We start from the raw sequence: 21,210 nt of genomic DNA, 5'->3' as shown, positions 1-21,210 counted from the left end.
CCACTCACACGCCCCATAGCCGCCCCTCACGCACGCGCCCCATAGTCCCCCCTCACTCACGCGCCCCATAGTCCCCCCACTCACTCACGCGCCCCATAGTCCCCCCACACTCACACGCCCCATAGTCCCCCACACACTCACACGCCCCATAGTCCCCCACACACTCACAAGCCCAATAGTCTCCCACATACTCACTCGCCTCAATAGTCTCCCACATACTCACACGCCCCATAGTCCCCACACACACACGCCCCATAGTCCCCCCCCCACACTCACACGCCCCATAGTCCCCCCCCACACTCACACGCCCCATAGTCCCCCCCCCACACTCACAAGCCCCATAGTCCCCCCACACTCACTCGCCCAATAGTCTCCCCCACACACACTCATTCGCCCCATTGACCCCCCCCCACACTCACTCGCCCAATAGTCTCCCACATACTCACTCGCCCCATAGTCCCCCCTCACTCACTCACACGCCCCATAGTTCCCCCCTCACTCACACGCCCCATAGTTCCCCCCTCACTCACACGCCCCATAGTTCCCCCCTCACTCACACGCCCCATAGTTCCCCCCTCACTCACACGCCCCATAGTTCCCCCCTCACTCACACGCCCCATAGTTCCCCCCTCACTCACACGCCCCATAGTTCCCCCCTCACTCACACGCCCCATAGTTCCCCCCTCACTCACACGCCCCATAGTTCCCCCCTCACTCACACGCCCCATAGTTCCCCCCTCACTCACACGCCCCATAGTTCCCCCCTCACTCACACGCCCCATAGTTCCCCCCTCACTCACACGCCCCATAGTTCCCCCCTCACTCACACGCCCCATAGTTCCCCCCTCACTCACACGCCCCATAGTCCCCCCCACACTCACACGCCCCATAGTCCCCCCTCACTCACACGCCCCATAGTCCCCCCTTCACTCACACGCCCCATAGTCCCCCCACACTCACACGCACCATAGTCCCCCACACACTCACTCGCCCCATAGTCCCCCACACACTCACACGCACCATAGTCCCCCCACACTCACTCGCCCCATAGTCTCCCCCACACACACTCACTCGCCCCATAGTCCCCCACACACTCACACGCCCCATAGTCCCCCCACTCACACGCCGCATAGTTCCCCCTCACTCACACGCCCCATAGGCCCCCCACACTCACACGCCCCATAGTCCCCCCACACTCACGCACCATAGTCCCCCCTCACTCACACGCACCATAGTCCCCCCTCACTCACACGCACCATAGTCCCCCCACTCACACGCCCCATAGTCCCCCCTCACTCACACGCCCCATAGTCCCCCCACACACTCACACGCCCCATAGTCCCCCCACACACTCACACGCCCCATAGTCCCCCCAAACCTCACTCGCCCAATAGTCCCCCCCACATTCACACGCCCCATAGTCCCCCCCACTCACACGCCCCATTGACCCCCCCCACACTCACACGCCCAATAGTCTCCCACATACTCACTCGCCTCAATAGTCTCCCACATACTCACACGCCCCATAGTCCCCACACACACACGCCCCATAGTCCCCCCCCCACACTCACACGCCCCATAGTCTCCCACATACTCACTCGCCTCAATAGTCTCCCACATACTCACTCGCCCCATAGTCCCCCCTCACTCACACGCCCCATAGTCCCCCCTCACTCACACGCCCCATAGTCCCCCCTCACTCACACGCCCCATAGTTCCCCCCTCACTCACACGCCCCATAGTTCCCCCCTCACTCACACGCCCCATAGTTCCCCCCTCACTCACACGCCCCATAGTTCCCCCCTCACTCACACGCCCCATAGTTCCCCCCTCACTCACACGCCCCATAGATCCCCCCTCACTCACACGCCCCATAGTTCCCCCCTCACTCACACGCCCCATAGTCCCCTTCTCACTCACACGCCCCATAGTTCCCCCCTCACTCACGCGCCCCATAGTTCCCCCCTCACTCACGCGCCCCATAGTCCCCCCCACACTCACGCGCCCCATAGTCCCCCCCACACTCACGCGCCCCATAGTCCCCCCTCACTCACACGCCCCATAGTCCCCCCTTCACTCACACGCCCCATAGTCCCCCCACACACTCACACGCCCCATAGTCCCCCCACACACACTCACTCGCCCCATAGTCCCCCCCCACACTCACACGCCCCATAGTCCCCCCACACTCACACGCCCAATAGTCCCCCCCACATTCACACGCCCCATAGTCCCCCCCCACTCACACGCCCCATAGTCCCCACACACACACGCCCCATAGTCCCCCCCCACACTCACACGCCCCATAGTCCCCCACACTCATAAGCCCCATAGTCCCCCCACACTCACTCGCCCAATAGTCTCCCCCACACACACTCATTCGCCCCATTGACCCCCCCCACACTCACTCGCCCAATAGTCTCCCACATACTCACTCGCCCCATAGTCCCCCCTCACTCACTCACACGCCCCATAGTCCCCCCTCACTCACACGCCCCATAGTCCCCCGTCACTCACACGCCCCATAGTCCCCCGTCACTCACACGCCCCATAGTTCCCCCCTCACTCACACGCCCCATAGTTCCCCCCTCACTCACACGCCCCATAGTTCCCCCCTCACTCACACGCCCCATAGTTCCCCCCTCACTCACACGCCCCATAGTTCCCCCCTCACTCACACGCCCCATAGTTCCCCCCTCACTCACACGCCCCATAGTTCCCCCCTCACTCACACGCCCCATAGTTCCCCCCTCACTCACACGCCCCATAGTTCCCCCCTCACTCACACGCCCCATAGTTCCCCCCTCACTCACACGCCTCATAGTTCCCCCCTCACTCACACGCCCCATAGTTCCCCCCTCACTCACACGCCCCATAGTTCCCCCCTCACTCACACGCCCCATAGTTCCCCCCTCACTCACACGCCCCATAGTTCCCCCCTCACTCACACGCCCCATAGTTCCCCCCTCACTCACACGCCCCATAGTTCCCCCCTCACTCACACGCCCCATAGTCCCCCCTCACTCACACGCCCCATAGTCCCCCCTTCACTCACACGCCCCATAGTCCCCCCTTCACTCACACGCCCCATAGTCCCCCCACACACTCACGCCCCATAGTCCCCCCACACACACTCACTCGCCCAATAGTCCCCCCACACACACTCACTCACCCAATAGTCCCCCCCCACTCACACGCCCCATAGTCCCCCCCCACTCACACGCCCCATAGTCCCCCACACACTCCCCATAGTCCCCCACACACTCACACGCCCCATAGTCCCCCACACACTCACACGCCCCATAGTCCTCCTTCCACACACACCAGGCTAATCTTGTTTCCCAGGCAGTGTTAGTGTAATTACAGGGGAACACAGCTCAGGGTCAGGCAGGTGGAGATTTGCATGGGTAAGTCATTTGTAGATTGTCAGGATCAGTGGAGGTGGCAGATGGATGCGATGGCGGAGAGGGTTAAATTAGCCTCAATAATAGCCAATTACCCCGTGATCAATCAGGATGATAGATCTGAGACGAGATGCAGGCGGACTGAGAGAGTAGAGGAGCACACGCATTCAGATTCCCACACACACTGTTCCTGAGTGTCAGAATCCAGGGGGAAGAGAGGAGAGGAGGGGAGTCAGCCAAAAGTCATCCTGTCACCTAGATGGAGAAAAGGTCAAGAGGGTGGTGGCGGGGATTTGTGTGTTTGTGTGTGTGTCTGACTTGGGGATTAAGTTTCTGCGACAACTTAACATACAAAACTTGACACTGTGTTGTGGCCACTTTCTTTAGTTACAGGTAGAGTAGTCTGACGTTGTCATACCGCCGAAGCCTGGTTCTTGACAAGGCTACAGGTAGAGTAGTCTGACGTTGCCATACCGCCGAAGCCTGGTTCTTGACGAGGCTACAGGTAGAGTAGTCTGGCGTTGCCATACCGCCGAAGCCTGGTTCTTGACGAGGCTACAGGTAGAGTAGTCTGGCGTTGCCATACCGCCGAAGCCTGGTTCTTGACGAGGCTACAGGTAGAGTAGTCTGGCGTTGCCATACCGCCGAAGCCTGGTTCTTGACGAGGCTACAGGTAGAGTAGTCTGGCGTTGCCATGCCGCCGAAGCCTGGTTCTTGACGAGGCTACAGGTGGTGTAACGTGCATCCAACAGTTCTCACCGGTGTAGTGTGTTTTCACACTGTTTACATATCATACAGTATCATGCAACCAGATTTGAATGTAGCAACTTCTCTGCCACTGTGTCGTCGTTAGGCTATTTCTCCCTAGATACAGAAAGGAGATGTCTAGCATTTAGAGATATATCTGTGTGTCTTGTATGAGTTACAGACATGTTATGGCTTCCACACCGTGTGCATACTGAGATATCTAGTCCAGGTTATTAGAAAGGGGAAAAAATATGGCATTTTAGGGGCCATGGCAACAAAAATCTACCCAAGCTGCGTGGACTCGCTCTGAGCCCTCTGATTGGTCAGCAGAGCCGCACCGCCGCGGTCCGAGTTCTCGGGTTGGCTGACTGAACGGTATCATCATCGTGGAGACAAGGGTCGGAGGGTAAGTTGGGTGAAAGTGGGCGGTAATTAAAGGCTGGCATAAACCTGTCAATAAAACATGATGACCTGGGCCAATTAAACTAATTTGATCTCCCTCTGTACTGTGGTGGGACTTTGTCCTTCCTTGTGTTGCTGGGGAGAAATGACCCTTCCTACTCTGTCTCCTCTCTCATGTGATGAATGGGGATAACCCACAAACAGTGTTCTTACCTAAACACTATAGGCTAGTAGTCAATCATACAACATAAACTTTAGAAGCACCCCCAATCTCTCTCACCTCCGGTTAGCGTATCTCCTCACGTATATACCCCCCCCCCCCCCCCCCAAACTCCCTTGGGGATCCACACCCGACATTTAAAAGGTCTTTCCGATACATGTCCGTGTCCGGGAGGGCGGGGGTAAACAGCTAATTCGATTGGCCGGATGGTAATGACGGTTGCTCTTGCCTGCCAATGATTAATGGCTCTGTCACCCCCCTGTCATCTCTCAGCCCCAACTCCCCCTGTCATAAATTACGGCTGGTAAATAAGACGGAACAATCAGGCAAACTCAATCAATTAGAACGTGGCTCTGCCCTCGGCTAACATGGCTGACAGGCAGGATGCTAATGTTATTGAGCTCTAAAGGGTAGCCTGTCAATTAGCGACAACACGCAAACTACCACATTAATATGGACTAGCATTACAACACCTGTCTGTGGGGCTGAGTAGGGTTAGGGAAGGGGGAGGGGTGTGTGTGTGATAGTGGTGGGCTGGAACAAAAACGTACACACAATGCAGACTGTGGTTCCTCACCCCTGTGTTAGCCAGAATATGTACCTACCTGGTACTGGTAGTCAGTGTAGGGCAGGAGACCGGCATCACGGCACGTTGCGGAATCATTCCTATACACCAGCGCTGCTGCACCCCCGCTAACCTCAGTGTTCTGACCCAGTCTCCTATAGACCTCATAGTGTAGGACTCTACCATTGGGCTGGGCCGGGGGGGGCCAAGAGAGCAGAAAGACGGTCTGTAGGCCCCTGACGTCTCTCTGTAGCTCCAGCAGTGGTATGGACTGGCCAGTAGGAGGAGACTCTAGTGTCAGCACTGAGACCCAGTCACTGGAGGCACAGCCCAGCTCTGTACACGCCTCCACTCTCACCTCGTACCTGATAGACACACAGATACACACAGATATACACACAGGTCTGTCAACACACACTTAATATCATATACAATATGATTTATATCTCAATGTTGTCATTATTACAATATTACACATATTTCTACCTAAATGTCATTCTGTCTTTTCCGTGCTTTAGAAGAGAGAGAAAGGGGGAAAGAAAACATGGAGCGAAAGAGAGGCAGAGGGAGAGAGAGATAGAAGTACAACAGAGAGAGAGGAGTAGAATAGAGAGGTCATCTGAGAGGAGAAGTGGTGATTTGTAGATGATAAAGATAATGAACTTTTATTATCTGTCTCTTATCAGTACCTTACACACACACACACACACACACACACACACACACACACACACACACACACACACACACCCTCACAGGAACATACCACCCCCCCACCCCCCCACACATACACACACACAGAAACACACACCCTCACACACACACACACACACACACAGGAACACGCACACCCTCACACACACACACACACACAGGAACACACAGTCTGACTGACTGCCTTTGTCTGGGACAGGGACAGAGAGATGGAGACGTGACCACTGCCTCAAGGTTGACTCCCTCCCTCCATCTCTATCCCTCCCTAGCGCCCTCCCTCCATTTCTATCCCTCCCTAGCTCCCTCCCTCCATTTCTATCCCTCCCTAGCTCCCTCCCTCCATCTCTATCCCTCTCTAGCTCCCTCCCTAGCTCCCTCCCTCCATCTCTATCCCTCCCTAGCTCCCTCCCTCCATCTCTATCCCTCCCTAGCTCCCTCTCTCCATCTCTATCCCTCTCTCTGGATGCTGTCCCTTGGGCCCCTCTCTATTGTCTGTCTCTGTCACTCTCTTTCTCTCCTTCCTTCTTCTCTCCATAACTTTCTTTATCTTTCTCCTTCATTTACTCATTCACTGCTCTCTCTCTGTGTGTCTCTCTCTCTCTCAATTCAAATCAATTCAATTTAAGGGCTTTATTGGCATGGGAAACATATGTTTACATTGCCAAAGCAAGTGAAGTCGATAATAAACAAAAGTGAAATAAACAATAAAAATGAACAGTAAACATTACACTCACAGAAGTTCCAAAAGAATAAAATGTCATATGTCTACATACAGTGTTGTAACGATGTGCAAATAGTTAAAGTACAAAGGGGACAATAAATAAATAGAAATATAGGTTGTATTTACAATGGTGTTTGTTCTTCACTGGTTGCCCTTTTCTTATGGCAACAGGTCACACATCTTGTTGCTGTAATGTCACACTGTGTTATTTCACCCATTAGATATGGGAGTTTATCAAAATTGGGTTTGTTTTCGAATTCCTTGTGGATCTGTGTGAAGTTTGGGAATCACTTCCCATTAGGTGGTTGTAGAATGAAATGTCTCTTTTCTGGATTTTGATAATTAGTGTGTATTGGCCTAATTCTGCATTATTTGGTGTTTTACGTTTACACAGAGGATATTTTATGCAGAATTCTGAATGCAGAGTCTCAATTTGTCTCTCAATTTGTCTCTATCTTTCTCTGTATCGCTCTCTCTCTGTATCTCTCTCTCTCTTTGTATTTCTCTCTCTCTGTATCTCTCTCTCTGTATCCCTCTCTCCTTATCTCTCTTTCTGTCTCTCTCTCTCTCTGTATCTCTCTCTCTCTCTCTGTATCTCTCTCTCTCTCGTGATTGTGTTTTGTCTGCACAGTCGCTAAATAGTGTCAATAAAGGGTTTATAAAAATAAAACATCTCTGTTGCTCTCTACCCCCCCCTCACACACACACGTACTCTCCGTACCTGTGGCTAGAGGTTAGAGGTCAGGGGTTCGTTAGTGACTGACCTGTGGTAGGGTGTGAGCTGCTTCAGTATGATGGAGCGTCCGGAGAAGGCGCTGTGTTCTGGGTCATACAGGAAGCTGTGTGTTGAGGGCAGGGTCGGGTCTCTCTGGTACACCGTGTAGCTGACGATCACCCCGTTAGGTCTCGCTGGGGGCTCCCAGTCCACCCTCAGCTTCACAACAAGCACAACATTACACATCTCATATACCTTTGACAATAGTATTAACAATGTGAGAAGTGTCAGAATTGAAACGACAGTAGAATCTCAGACACATGAACATGTATTAGGAATGGAGGGCGTTCTGAACACTGAAATATTTGTCACTTTGAAATGTGCTGAAAAAATATGATTAGCGTAATTACATGTATTGTACTACTCCCACTACTCTTACTGACCTGCCGAGGCCCCAGAGGCTGCAGTGTGGGAGGCCCAACACCAGAGGGAGCTGACGGGTGAGTCCTGGCCTTGGCCACAGAGCTGGTCACCGCTCCCCGACTGTTGTTGGCCGTTACGCTGTAGCCATACTCCACGCTCGGCAACAGCGTGAAGTCATGGTAACGCGTTTCCATCCCGACGTAAATGACCTGGCCATCCCGGCGGAGCTCGTAACCTGTGATGATACCGTTGGGGAGCTTCGGTGCGCCCCATATGATTTCGAGAGACTCTGGGCCGGTGACTTTGAGGGAGGGGGGATTTAGACCACGAGGGGGGGCATCAAGGGTTTGGGCCTTGATAGGGGTGCTGGGGGTACAACCCCCGTTGGTACAAGCCAATAGGACGAGGCGGTAGTGTGTGTGCGGCCGCAGCTCTGACATCACCACAGACAAGCCACTCCCACGGTAAACCTCCTTTCCGTTGGCCTCCAGCATGTACTGCGTCACCTCCCCATTCTGTATTAATGGAACGGTCCAGGACACGTTGATACTATCGGCTGTGATGCTGGTTATGGTGGGAAAGTCCACTGCAGCGGGGGGAGCCTCCAGTGTCTTTACCTGTGTTTCAGGACTAGTAACACAGCCCTCAGCAGTACAGGCTGTAATTGCATATCTATAGGAGGTGAAGGCAGACAGGTCCTCGTCTGTGTAGTTGAAAACACTGGGGTCAAAACTAAAGGAGAAACTGACGTTGTCTCTCTGGATCCTATAAGACAGAAGCACCCCGTTACTCTCCAGTGGGGGGGTCCATGACACCAGGAGCTCATAGGGGTTCCCCTCCACGTGGACAACCGAGGGGGGTGTTAGGCCATGCGGGGGGGCCTGTCTGGTTGTCACGGTAACCCAGGGGCTGTCTGCGTGTCCGGCGGGGTTGTGGACACGGATGCTGAACTGATATTGGGTCCAGGGCCACAGCCCTGTCACAGTGTGGGAGAAACTAGAAGCCTGGGTGGAACTCTCACGGAACAGTACCTGACAGAAAAATATCCACAGCTAATGATGATCATATAACTGAAATAGACAGGTTAAGATTGTGACAAAGGATGAAATTAACACTGATGATGTAAGACTATACCAGTATACCAATATTTTTTCTATGGCAAAAATGAAAACACGAAGCAGACCAAACTCTTTGGTCTGTTAAAAACGTGCTGTATGTTGAATATTGTGTACTATAGCGTGTAAATAAATACATGTGACTCTGGATGACATCATAATGATGTTTGTTTCCAACATTAGGCCTGTTTTCATAAAGAAGTTAAATTCGCTTGAGGTTTTTTCCCTGCCACGATACTAATGAGTATTGTGATACTGGCATCGTCCCAGCCCTACTGTTGACTAATCATTAGAACGTTTAAAAGTCGACAAAATATCAGTGATACAGTACTATCTGCTGCTGTGAAACTTTTACTGTCAATTCCCGGGGCCACCCATACGTAAAATGTGTGTACACATGACTGTAAGTCGCTTTGGATAAAAGCGTCTGCTAAATGGCATATATTATTGTATTGTATGAAATCTCTTTTGGTTATATTTAGTATACCGTCTTTTTCTGTATAAGGTAGAAGTATTACCAAAGAGAAGCAAAGATAATCAAGATACACACCTTGGCCCGCGCTGTTTCCTCGTTGTTCCCCCTCCTCCCATCATCCAGACTCCGCCCCAGCAGGATGTACTCTCCTATTGGTCCGTTGGGATGAGTGGGCAGGCTCCATGTGAGTTCTACGCTGTGTGGGCCAATAGCGCTGGGTATGGGGGCAGGCTGGGCGCCCGGGGGGGCTGCTGCCGTGGTAACAGACTGAGGGGGGGTACGGGTGCAGCCTGCGGAGGTACAGGCCTCTAGAACCAGAGAGTAGAGGGAGAAGGGTTCTAATCGTCGGAACAGGAACTGGCGAGACAGACCACTGAACTCCAGGTTTCCCTCACTGTAGATGTTATAACTCTGGAGGAGAGAGAGAGAGAGATGGGGAGTTCAGTGTGCGAGTGTGTTTACTGTGATGACCCCTCTGATACTTGTCTCTCTGTGTGTGTGTGTGTGTGTGTGTGTGTGTGTGTGTGTGTGTGTGTGTGTGTGTGTGTGTGTGTGTGTGTGTGTGTGTGTGTGTGTGTGTGTGTGTGTGTGTGGTTGTGCACTGTGATAACCCTGTTGTGTGTGTGTGTGTGTGTGTCTGTCTCTGTGTGTACCGTGATAACCCCGTTGGGTGTATGAGGCGTGTCCCAGGTTAACAGAAGGGCCCGGCCCTGCTCTCTCTGCTCCAGACTGAAGTTAGCCAGACCGGCAGGCGATGCCTCCAGGGTTCTAATGCTGACCCAGGGACTGGATACACTGCCTGCCCCGTTCATTGCTTCCACACGCACACTGTACACACTGAACGCCTCCAAGCCATACACACTGGACAGGAGAGTACTTCCCTGTGAGGGGCAGAAAGAGGGGGAGAGAGAGGGAGACAGAGTGTGAGTGAATCATACACATGTACACAGACAAACACATGGACTGATTTCACTCCAAAAACCAACCCATGAGATCTTTACAAAGAGCAGAATTCAGAGGGAATTATACCAGAATCCAGACAATAGAAACCTAACATGCTTATGGATTTGACACGGGGGCTGACATCAACATGCACGCTAGGCTACATCGTGAACTAACAGCACACTCAAGTGACCAGCCGAGAGGGAGAGACAGACATGTAGGAAGACACACACAGGTTCTTAGGGGAGAGTTAGCTACAAAGCCCCTGAATACAGCCCTGGTATCAAACTGACACCACAGCAATATCCCACTGCACAGAGACAACACACAGCTCACTGCCAAGTCTCAGAGCAGGCTGCAACGCCAGCCTCCATTTTCTAATTGATTATCAAGGCCTGTTTGTGCTATGACAGGCACCAAGAGTGCTAAGGATGTGGAAGTGTGTGTTTGTACAATTTCAGGCTCCAGAATGTGGGTGTGTGTGAGAATGTGTGTGAGAGAGTGTGTGTGAGAGAGAGAGAGAGAGTGTGTGTGTGTGTGTGTGTGTGTGTGTGTGTGTGTGTGTGTGTGTGTGTGTGTGTGTGTGTGTGTGTGTGTGTGTGTGTGTGTGTGTGCATGTGTGCCAGAGGAGGCTGGTGGATGGAGGTATAGGAGGACGGGCTCATTGTAATGGTTGGAATGTAATCAATGGAACGGTACCAAACAGATCAAACACCTGGAAACAACATGTTTCACTCCGTTCCATTGATTCCATTCCAGCCATTACAATCAGCCCGTCCTCCTATAGCTCCTCCCACCAGCCTCCTCTGGTGTGTGTGTGTATGTATGGGTGTGTGTGTACCATGATGAAAGCCTAGTCCCAATGCAGAACGCAGTGTGTTAGTCTCCTGGTGCAAAGGGATTCAGGTGAACCATAGTCTCTGCTATAAGTTGGTCTGAACCACTGAGACACCATCACTAACAACATAATAAAACCTCAACACACACATTATCAGAACCACATCCAAACCAACATGACATAGATGATTTTCTGCTGTTTGTTCACTTGTTCTGGGTTTTAATTCCCAGCAAACAGGATTACTGTCATACAGAGAGAGGAAAGACAGGCTTAATGATCCCCCTGTCACAAAGAGAGAGGGAAGACAGGCTTAATGATCCCCCTGTCACAAAGAGAGAGGGAAGACAGGATTAATGTATAACCTGTCACAAAGAGAGAGGGAAGACAGGATTAATGATCCCCCTGTCACAAAGAGAGGAAAGACAGGATTTATGATCCCCCTGTCACAAAGAGAGAGGGAAGACAGGATTAATGATCCACCTGTCACAAAGAGAGAGGGAAGACAGGATTAATGATCCCCCTGTCACAAAGAGAGAGGAAAGACAGGATTAATGATCCCCCTGTCACAAAGAGAAAGGGAAGACAGGATTAATGATCCCCCTGTCACAAAGAGAGAGGGAAGACAGGATTAATGATCCCCCTGTCACAAAGAGAGAGGGAAGACAGGATTAATGATCCCCCTGTCACAAAGAGAGAGGGAAGACAGGATTAATGATCCCCCTGTCACAAAGAGAGAGGGAAGACAGGATTAATGATCCCCCTGTCACAAAGAGAGAGGGAAGACAGGATTAATGATCCCCCTGTCACAAAGAGAGAGAAGACAGGATTAATGATCCCCCTGTCACAAAGAGAGAGGGAAGACAGGATTAATGATCCCCCTGTCACAAAGAGAGAGGAAAGACAGGATTAATGATCCCCCTGTCACAAAGAGAGAGGGAAGACAGGATTAATGATCCCCCTGTCACAAAGAGAGGGAAGAGAGAGAGCAAAAGTAAAAAGTGTAACCCTTTAAAATCACACTTCTGTGCAGTGCCAGGAAAGAAGAGAATAGTATCAGCTCCCAGTTATTACAGACAGAGAGAGAGGGAGAGAGAACCAGTGAAGAACAAACACCATTGTAAATACAATCTATATTGATGTTTATTTATTTTCCCTTTTGTACTTTAACTATTTGCACATCATTACAACACTGTATATAGACATAATATGATTTTTTTATTATTTTGGAACTTTTGTGAATGTAATGTTTACTGTGAATTGTTTATTATCTATTTCTCTTGCTTTGGTAAAGTAAACATATGTTTCCCAAGCCAATAAAGCCCTTAAATTGAAATTGAATTGAGAGAAGCGTGAGAGAGGAAGAGAGATTAAGAAAAAGAGAGAGGGAGACAAAGAGAGAGAGAAAAAGAAAGAGTTAGAGAGAGAAAAAGAGATAGAGAGAGAAAGAGATAATTCTTTAAGCTACCTTTAACACAGTGAAGTATATGGTGCATGTGGACCATAACACAGTTAACATATGCACATTGTCAATAGCAACAGCTGTTGGTGTGTCGTTATCTGAGCGTAGAGACTCCTCGTAGAGACTCCTCGGCAGCCCCTAGATGGCAATGCAATCAAACACTTTCACTAAAACACCACCGGCACACTGCATTAATTAACAGCCCCCCCCCCCCCACACCCACACACACACACACACACTCAGAGACACACCAACACAGAGACACACCAACACAGAGACACACCAACACAGAGACACACCCACATGCACAGATGCGTGTGCACACCCTACTCTAGACTGCCATTAAAAAACAACTAAGAAAATTGATTCTGTTATAGATTTCTGAATAAATGTTCACAGCTTGGATGTCTACAAGAGGAGGTGTTTAACTTTCATTAATGGATGTGTGTGTGACTTTGTGTGTGTGTGATGGCTGGTTGGTTTCAATTAAAACACTCATGTCTGCCAACATGAAACATGTGTTGATATCAATGACTACCCTTGCTTCTCTAAGTGAGAGAGAGTCATTCCCTGAGATATTCAGAGAAGTTAAAAGTCAACAGTTATATCGCAGGAGAGAGAGAGAGAGAGGAGGAGAGAATAGACAGCGAGAAGACAGGCCTTACTAATTTATACATTAAACAGTTCTCAGATCTACCTCAGATTTAAATGGACTCGCCTTACCTCAACACAATGTAACATTTGGAAGATTTTTTAATTTTTTCCCCCCATCTTTCTTTCTTTCTCTCTCTCTTTCTCTCACTCTCTCTTTCTCCCTGTCTTTCTCACTCTCTCTTCTGTTTCATTCTTTCTTTCTTCTTTCTTTCTCTCTCTCTGCAAGCACATGTCTCCCTTGGCCAGTGTGAATGTGTGTGTGTTTGTGATGCAGGTGGACAGGCGCTGTGCAGACAGGGACAGGCTATGATACTAATTAAGAATAACCATGTGTATTTGTCAGAATAATTATGCTGATTATCTCTCACAGTCACAGACCAGAAAGGAGGGGCTGGGATTCTCATTAGCATATGGCATAGACTACACACACACACACACACACACACACACACACACACACACACACACACACACACACACACACACACACACACACACACACACACACACACACACACACACACACACACACCAAATAATTCCACCATTCATTTCATTTCAACTCTGTAAACGCTCCGGCTTTATTCAGTAGTACAGCAAACGCTCTCATCTCTCTGCTTCTCTCCTTTCCCAAAAACAAAACACACTAAATATATTTACAGGAGAGAAAACTGTCAAAATACATGCGATACTATAGGAAAATGTAGCCTTTGAAGAATCCCTGTTGAATGTTGAATTCATGCCCTTTGAGACCAAACGATATGAAACGTAAAGCCTATTTACAGTAACAGTATAACAAGATGCCAGACAGTCCAGGTCAGCCCCATGGGAGCAGTAATTGTTTTGGAGTTTCCTGAGGTGAAACCACAGGAGGTTGGTGGCATATTCATTGGGGAGGACGGGCTCGTGGTAATGGCTGAAGCGGAATAGGTGAAATGGTATCAAATACATCAAACACATGGTTTCCAGGTGTTTGATGTCATTCCATTTGCTCCGTTCCGGCCATTATTATGAGCTGTCCTCCCCTCAGCAGCCTCCTGAGGTGAAACTGCCCACAACACAGTGGGCTGTTTGTGTGTGTGTGTATGTTAATGCCCTGTGTGAGTGGAATACACGCACACACACACACACACACACACACACGCACACGCACACGCACACGCACACGCACACACGCACACACGCACACACGCACACACGCACACACGCACACACACACACACACACACACACACGCACACACGCACACACACACGCACACGCACACACACACACACACACACACACACACACACACACACACACTCATACACAATGCCACGGGGGCAGCCTGCGTGTCTCAGGCCAACTCAGAGGGTGGAGTGGTGGCTGCTGGGAAGTCTGTTCTGGACATGCCTGGGTCACACTGGCAGCCATGATTGTTTTTGGCATCTCGAAGCCCCAGGACGGATCATCAGGCCCAGGGAGCTGGGGCGGCTAGGATGTGCCTTTTTATAATTCTCTAATAATTCACCCTGCAGACTGACCTTCTGTCTGTGTGTGAGTTTGTGTGTGTGGATGCATGCCACTGTCCCAGTACTCTGAGTTCAGATAGAGTGCTACACATGCATACACACACACACACACACACACATCAATTACTGCACACACACAACAATTCAACCAGCAATGCACTATTCACATAACAATATACTAATAAAACATATTGAAATATTTTTCTTCCAGAATGAAATCTCAGAATGGTTTGAGGTTTTTAACAAAACAACCACCTAGAGTCCTCATACTATCGCTGCACATTGTAAATATGGTATTGGCACTGATCCTGGAACTGACACAATGTTGATGGCGCCGGAGGAGATGGCTGCCGTTTTACGGGCTCTTAACCAATTGTGCTATTGTGTGTGTTTTTTTGCATTATTTGTAACTTATTTTGTACATAATGTTTCTGCCACCGTCTCTTATGACCGAAAAGAGCTTCTGGATATCAGGACAGTGATTACTCACCTTGTACTGGACAAAGATTTTTTCTTTAACGAGTCAGACACCCAACAAGGCCCTCATCCCCATCATTCGCAGGAGAAAGAGATGGAGATATCAGGGAGGTAGGTCAGGGTGCCTTGTAAGGATCCGACGGCGAGTGGGTAATCTGCCTCTACCATCAGTCCTATTAGCCAACTTTCAATCATTGGATAACAAAATAGACGAGCTACGATCACGAATATCCTACCAACGGGACATTAAAAACTGTAATAACTTATGTTTCACTGAGTCGTGGCAGAAGAACGACATGGATAAAGAACAGCTGGCGAGTTTACGCTGCATCGGCAAGATAGAACAGCTGCCTCCGGTAAGACAACGGGTGATGGTCTGTGTATATTTGTAAACAAAAGCTGGTTCACGAAATCTAATATTAAGGAAGTCTCAAGGTTTTGCTCGCCTGAGGTAGAGTATCTCATGATAAGCTTTGGACCACACTATTTACCAAGAGAGTTCTCATCTATATTTTTCGTAGCTGTCTACTTGCCACCACAAACCAATGCTGGCACTAAGTCCGCACTCAATGAGCTGTATAAGGCCATAAGCAAACAGGAAAACGCTCATCCAGAGGCGACGCTCCTAGTGGCCGGGGACTTTAATGCAGGGAAACTTAAATCCGATATACCTAATTTCTACCAGCATGCTAAATGTGCAACCAGAGGGAAAAAAACTCTAGACCACCTTTACTTCACACACAGAAATGCGCACAAAGCTCTCCCTCACCCTCTATTTGGCAAATCTGACCATAATTCTTTCCTCCTGATTCTCGCTTACAAGAAAAAACTAAAGCAGGAAGCACAAGTGACTCAGTCAATAAAGAAGTGGTCAGATGAAGCAGATGCTAAGCTACAGGACTGTTTTGCTAGCACAGACTGGAATATGTTCTGGGATTCAGCCCAGTGACATGAGCCAACCAGATGAGCTAAATTACTTCTATGTTCGCTTCGAGGCAAGCAACACTGAAGCATGCATGAGAGCATCAGCTATTCCGGAAGACTGTGTGATCACGCTCTCCGTAGCCGATGTGAGTAACACCTTTAAACAGGTCAACATTCACAAGTCCGTGGGGCCAGACGGACTACCAGGACGTGTACTCAGAGCATGCGCTGACCAAGTGTCTTCACTAACATTTTCAACCTGTCCCTAATTGAGTCTGTAATACCAACATGTTTCAAGCAGACCACCATAGTCCCTGTGCCCAAGAACACGAAGGTAACCTGCCTAAATGACTACCAACCCATAGCACTCACGTATGTAGCCATGAAATGCTTTGAAAGGCTGGTCATGGCTCACATCAACACCATCATCCCAGAAACCCTAGACCCACTCCAATTTGCATACCGCCCCAACAGATCCACAGATGATGCAATTTATATTGCACTCCACACTGCCTTTTCCCACCTGGACAAAAGGAACACTTATGTGAGAATGCTATTAATTGACTACAGGTCAGCGTTCAACACCATAGTGCCCTCAAAGCTCATCACTAAGCTAAGGACCCTGGGACTGAACTCCTCCCTCTGCAACTGAATCCTGGACTTCCTGACGGGCCCGTCCCCAGGTGGTAAGGGTAGGTAACAACACATCTGCCACGCTGATCCTCAACACGGGGGCCCCTCAGGGGTGCGTGTTCAGTCCCCTCCTGTACTCCCTGTTCACCCATGACTGCATGGCCAGGCACGACTCAAATCAAATCAAATTCTATTAGTCAGATGCGCCAAATACAACCTTACAGTGAAATGTTTACTTACGAGCCCCTAACCAGTAGTGCAGTTTCAAAAAATATGGATAAGAATAAGAGATAAAAGTAACAAGTAATTAAAGAGCTACAGTAAAAAATAACAATATATACAGGGGGGTGCCGGTACAGAGTCAATGTGCAGGGGCACATAGTTAGTTGAGGTAGTATGTACATGTAGGTATAGTTATTAAAGTGACTTAAAGTGATTACGTTTGCCAACGATATAACAGTGGTAGGCCTGATCACCGACAACGATGAGACAGCCTATAAGGAGGAGGTCAGAGACCTGGCCGTGTAGTGCCAGGATAACAACCTCTCCCTCAACGTGATCAAGACAAGGGAGATGTTTGTGGACTACAGGAAAAGGAGGACCGAGCACACCCCCATTCTCATCGAGGGGGCTGTTGAGAGCAGGTTGAGAGCTTCAAGTTCCTTGGTGTCCACATCACCAACAAACTAACATGGTCCAAACACATCAAGACAGTCGTGCAGAGGGCACGACCAAGCCTATTCCCCCTCAGGAGACTGAAAAGATTTGGCATGGGTCCTCAGATCCTCAAAAAGTTCTACAGCTGCACCATCGAGAGCATCCTGACTCGTTGCATCACTGCCTGGTATGGCAACTGCTCGGCCTCCGACCGCAAGGCACTACAGAGGGTGGTGCGTACAGCCCAGTACATCACTGGGGCCAAGCTTCCTGCCATCCAGGACCTGTGTACCAGGCGGTGTCTGAGGAAGGCCCTAAAAATTGTCAGAGATTCCAGCCACCCTAGTCATAGACTGTTCTCTCTGCTTCCGCACGGCAAGCGGTACCCTGAGCGCCAAGTCTAGGTCCAAAAGGCTTCTTAACAGCTTCGCCTCCCAATCCATAAGACTCCTGAACAGCTGATCAACTGGCTACCCTGACTATTTGTATTGTTGTTGTCTCCCCTCCCCTTTACGCTGCTGCTACTCTCTGGTTATTATCTGTGCATAGTCACTTTAACTCTACCTACATGTACATATTACCTCAATTACCTCGACTAACCTGTGCCCCCGCACATTGACTCTGTGCCGGGACACCCTGTATATAGCCTTGCTACTGTTATTTTACTGTTGCTCTTTAACTATTTGTTATTTGTATTTTTTTACTTATCTATTTTTTACTTAACCCTTATTTTTTCCAAAACTGCATTGTTGGTTAAGGGCTTGTAAGTAAGCATTTCACTGTAAGGTCTACATCTGCTGTATTCGGTGCATGTGACAAATACAATTTGATTTGACCCTGTATATAGCTACTGACCCTGGAACTGACCCTGTATATAGCTACTGACCCTGGAACTGACCCTGTATATAGCTACTGAACCTGGGACTGACCCTGTATATAGCTACTGACCCTGGAACTGACTCTGTATATAGCTACTGACCCTGGAACTGACCCTGTATATAGCTACTGACCCTGTATATAGCTACTGACCCTGGAACTGACCCTGTATATAGCTACTGACCCTGGAACTGACCCTGTATATAGCTACTGACCCTGGAACTGACTCTGTAAATAGCTACTGACCCTGGAACTGACTCTGTATATAGCTACTGATCCTGGAACTGACTCTGTATATAGCTACTGATCCTGGAACTGACTCTGTATATAGCTACTGACCCTGGAACTGACCCTGTATATAGCTACTGACCCTGTATATAGCTACTGACCCTGGAACTGACTCTGTATATAGCTACTGACCCTGGAACTGACTCTGTATATAGCTACTGACCCTGGAACTGACCCTGTATATAGCTACTGATCCTGGAACTGACCCTGTATATAGCTACTGACCCTGGAAATAGCTACTGACCCTGTATATAACAAAGGGAAACCATGTGTTTGATACCATTCAACCGATTCCGCTCCAGCCATTACCACGAGCCTGTCCTCCCCAATTAAGGTGCCACCAACCTCCTGTGAGTGAAATGCCTTTCTTGCAAGCTCTAAACCCAACAATGCTGTAATCACTATCCATGTGGTACTATAAATACTACTATAAATACCACAAGGTAGAACAAAGCAGTCAACTTTATGTGTGTTCAATACCTTCTATCTTCCCTTCAGTCAACTTTATGTGTGTTCCATACCTTCTCCTATCTTCCCTTCAGTCAACTTTATGTGTGTTCAATACCTTCTCCTATCTTCCCTTCAGTCAACTTTATGTGTGTTCAATACCTTCTATCTTCCCTTCAGTCAACTTTATGTGTGTTCAATACCTCCTATCTTCCCTTCAGTCAACTTTATGTGTGTTCAATACATTCTATCTTCCCTTCAGTCAACTTTATGTGTGTTCAATACCTTCTCCTATCTTCCCTTCAGTCAACTTTATGTGTGTTCAATACCTTCTCCTATCTTCCCTTCAGTCAACTTTATGTGTGTTCAATACCTTCTATCTTCCCTTCAGTCAACTTTATGTGTGTTCCATACCTTCTCCTATCTTCCCTTCAGTCAACTTTATGTGTGTTCAATACCTTCTCCTATCTTCCCTTCAGTCAACTTTATGTGTGTTCCATACCTTCTCCTATCTTCCCTTCAGTCAACTTTATGTGTGTTCAATACCTCCTATCTTCCCTTCAGTCAACTTTATGTGTGTTCAATACCTTCTATCTTCCCTTCAGTCAACTTTATGTGTGTTCCATACCTTCTCCTATCTTCCCTTCAGTCAACTTTATGTGTGTTCAATACCTTCTATCTTCCCTTCAGTCAACTTTATGTGTGTTCAATACCTCCTATCTTCCCTTCAGTCAACTTTATGTGTGTTCAATACCTTCTCCTATCTTCCCTTCAGTCAACTTTATGTGTGTTCCATACCTTCTCCTATCTTCCCTTCAGTCAACTTTATGTGTGTTCCATACCTTCTATCTTCCCTTCAGTCAACTTTATGTGTGTTCAATACCTTCTATCTTCCCTTCAGTCAACTTTATGTGTGTTCAATACCTTCTATCTTCCCTTCAGTCAACTTTATGTGTGTTCAATACCTTCTCCTATCTTCCCTTCAGTCAACTTTATGTGTGTTCAATACCTTCTATCTTCCCTTCAGTCAACTTTATGTGTGTTCAATACCTTCTCCTATCTTCCCTTCAGTCAACTTTATGTGTGTTCAATACCTTCTATCTTCCCTTCAGTCAACTTTATGTGTGTTCAATACCTTCTATCTTCCCTTCAGTCAACTTTATGTGTGTTCCATACCTTCTCCTATCTTCCCTTCAGTCAACTTTATGTGTGTTCCATACCTTCTCCTATCTTCCTTTCAGTCAACTTTATGTGTGTTCCATACCTTCTCCTATCTTCCCTTCAGTCAACTTTATGTGTGTTCCATACCTTCTCCTATCTTCCCTTCAGTCAACTTTGTGTGTTCAATACCTTCTCCTATCTTCCTTTCAGTCAACTTTATGTGTGTTCAATACCTTCTCCTATCTTCCCTTCAGTCAACTTTATGTGTGTTCCATACCTTCTCCTATCTTCCCTTCAGTCAACTTTATGTGTGTTCCATACCTTCTATCTTCCCTTCAGTCAACTTTATGTGTGTTCAATACCTTCTCCTATCTTCCTTTCAGTCAACTTTATGTGTGTTCCATACCTTCTCCTATCTTCCCTTCAGTCAACTTTATGTGTGTTCCATACCTTCTATCTTCCCTTCAGTCAACTTTATGTGTGTTCCATACCTTCTCCTATCTTCCTTTCAGTCAACTTTATGTGTGTTCAATACCTTCTCCTATCTTCCCTTCAGTCAACTTTATGTGTGTTCCATACCTTCTCCTATCTTCCCTTCAGTCAACTTTATGTGTGTTCCATACCTTCTCCTATCTTCCCTTCAGTCAACTTTATGTGTGTTCAATACCTTCTATCTTCCCTTCAGTCAACTTTATGTGTGTTCAATACCTTCTCCTATCTTCCCTTCAGTCAACTTTATGTGTGTTCCATACCTTCTCCTATCTTCCCTTCAGTCAACTTTATGTGTGTTCCATACCTTCTATCTTCCCTTCAGTCAACTTTATGTGTGTTCAATACCT

General features: G+C 48.5%; 1 protein-coding gene across 1 annotated transcript in view; it reads right to left on the bottom strand.

Annotated features, from left to right (window-relative positions):
- The window catches only part of LOC120059766 (usherin-like), a 221,759-nt gene that overhangs the window by 21,939 nt on the left and 178,610 nt on the right, over positions 1-21,210 (bottom strand). Inside the window, exons 28-32 of the mRNA XM_039008819.1 lie at positions 10,155-10,382; positions 9,583-9,912; positions 7,932-8,942; positions 7,538-7,707; positions 5,379-5,703 (exon numbers count right to left, since the gene is read on the bottom strand). Coding sequence (XP_038864747.1) covers positions 5,379-5,703; positions 7,538-7,707; positions 7,932-8,942; positions 9,583-9,912; positions 10,155-10,382 — 2,064 coding nt within the window. The remainder of the gene's footprint in view (positions 1-5,378; positions 5,704-7,537; positions 7,708-7,931; positions 8,943-9,582; positions 9,913-10,154; positions 10,383-21,210) is intronic.

Source organism: Salvelinus namaycush, chromosome 15 (assembly GCF_016432855.1).
Source record: "Salvelinus namaycush isolate Seneca chromosome 15, SaNama_1.0, whole genome shotgun sequence".
Lineage (NCBI taxonomy): Eukaryota > Metazoa > Chordata > Actinopteri > Salmoniformes > Salmonidae > Salvelinus > Salvelinus namaycush.
The sequence above is the reverse complement of the archived record's forward strand: the minus strand, read 5'-3'. Positions and strand labels throughout refer to the sequence as shown.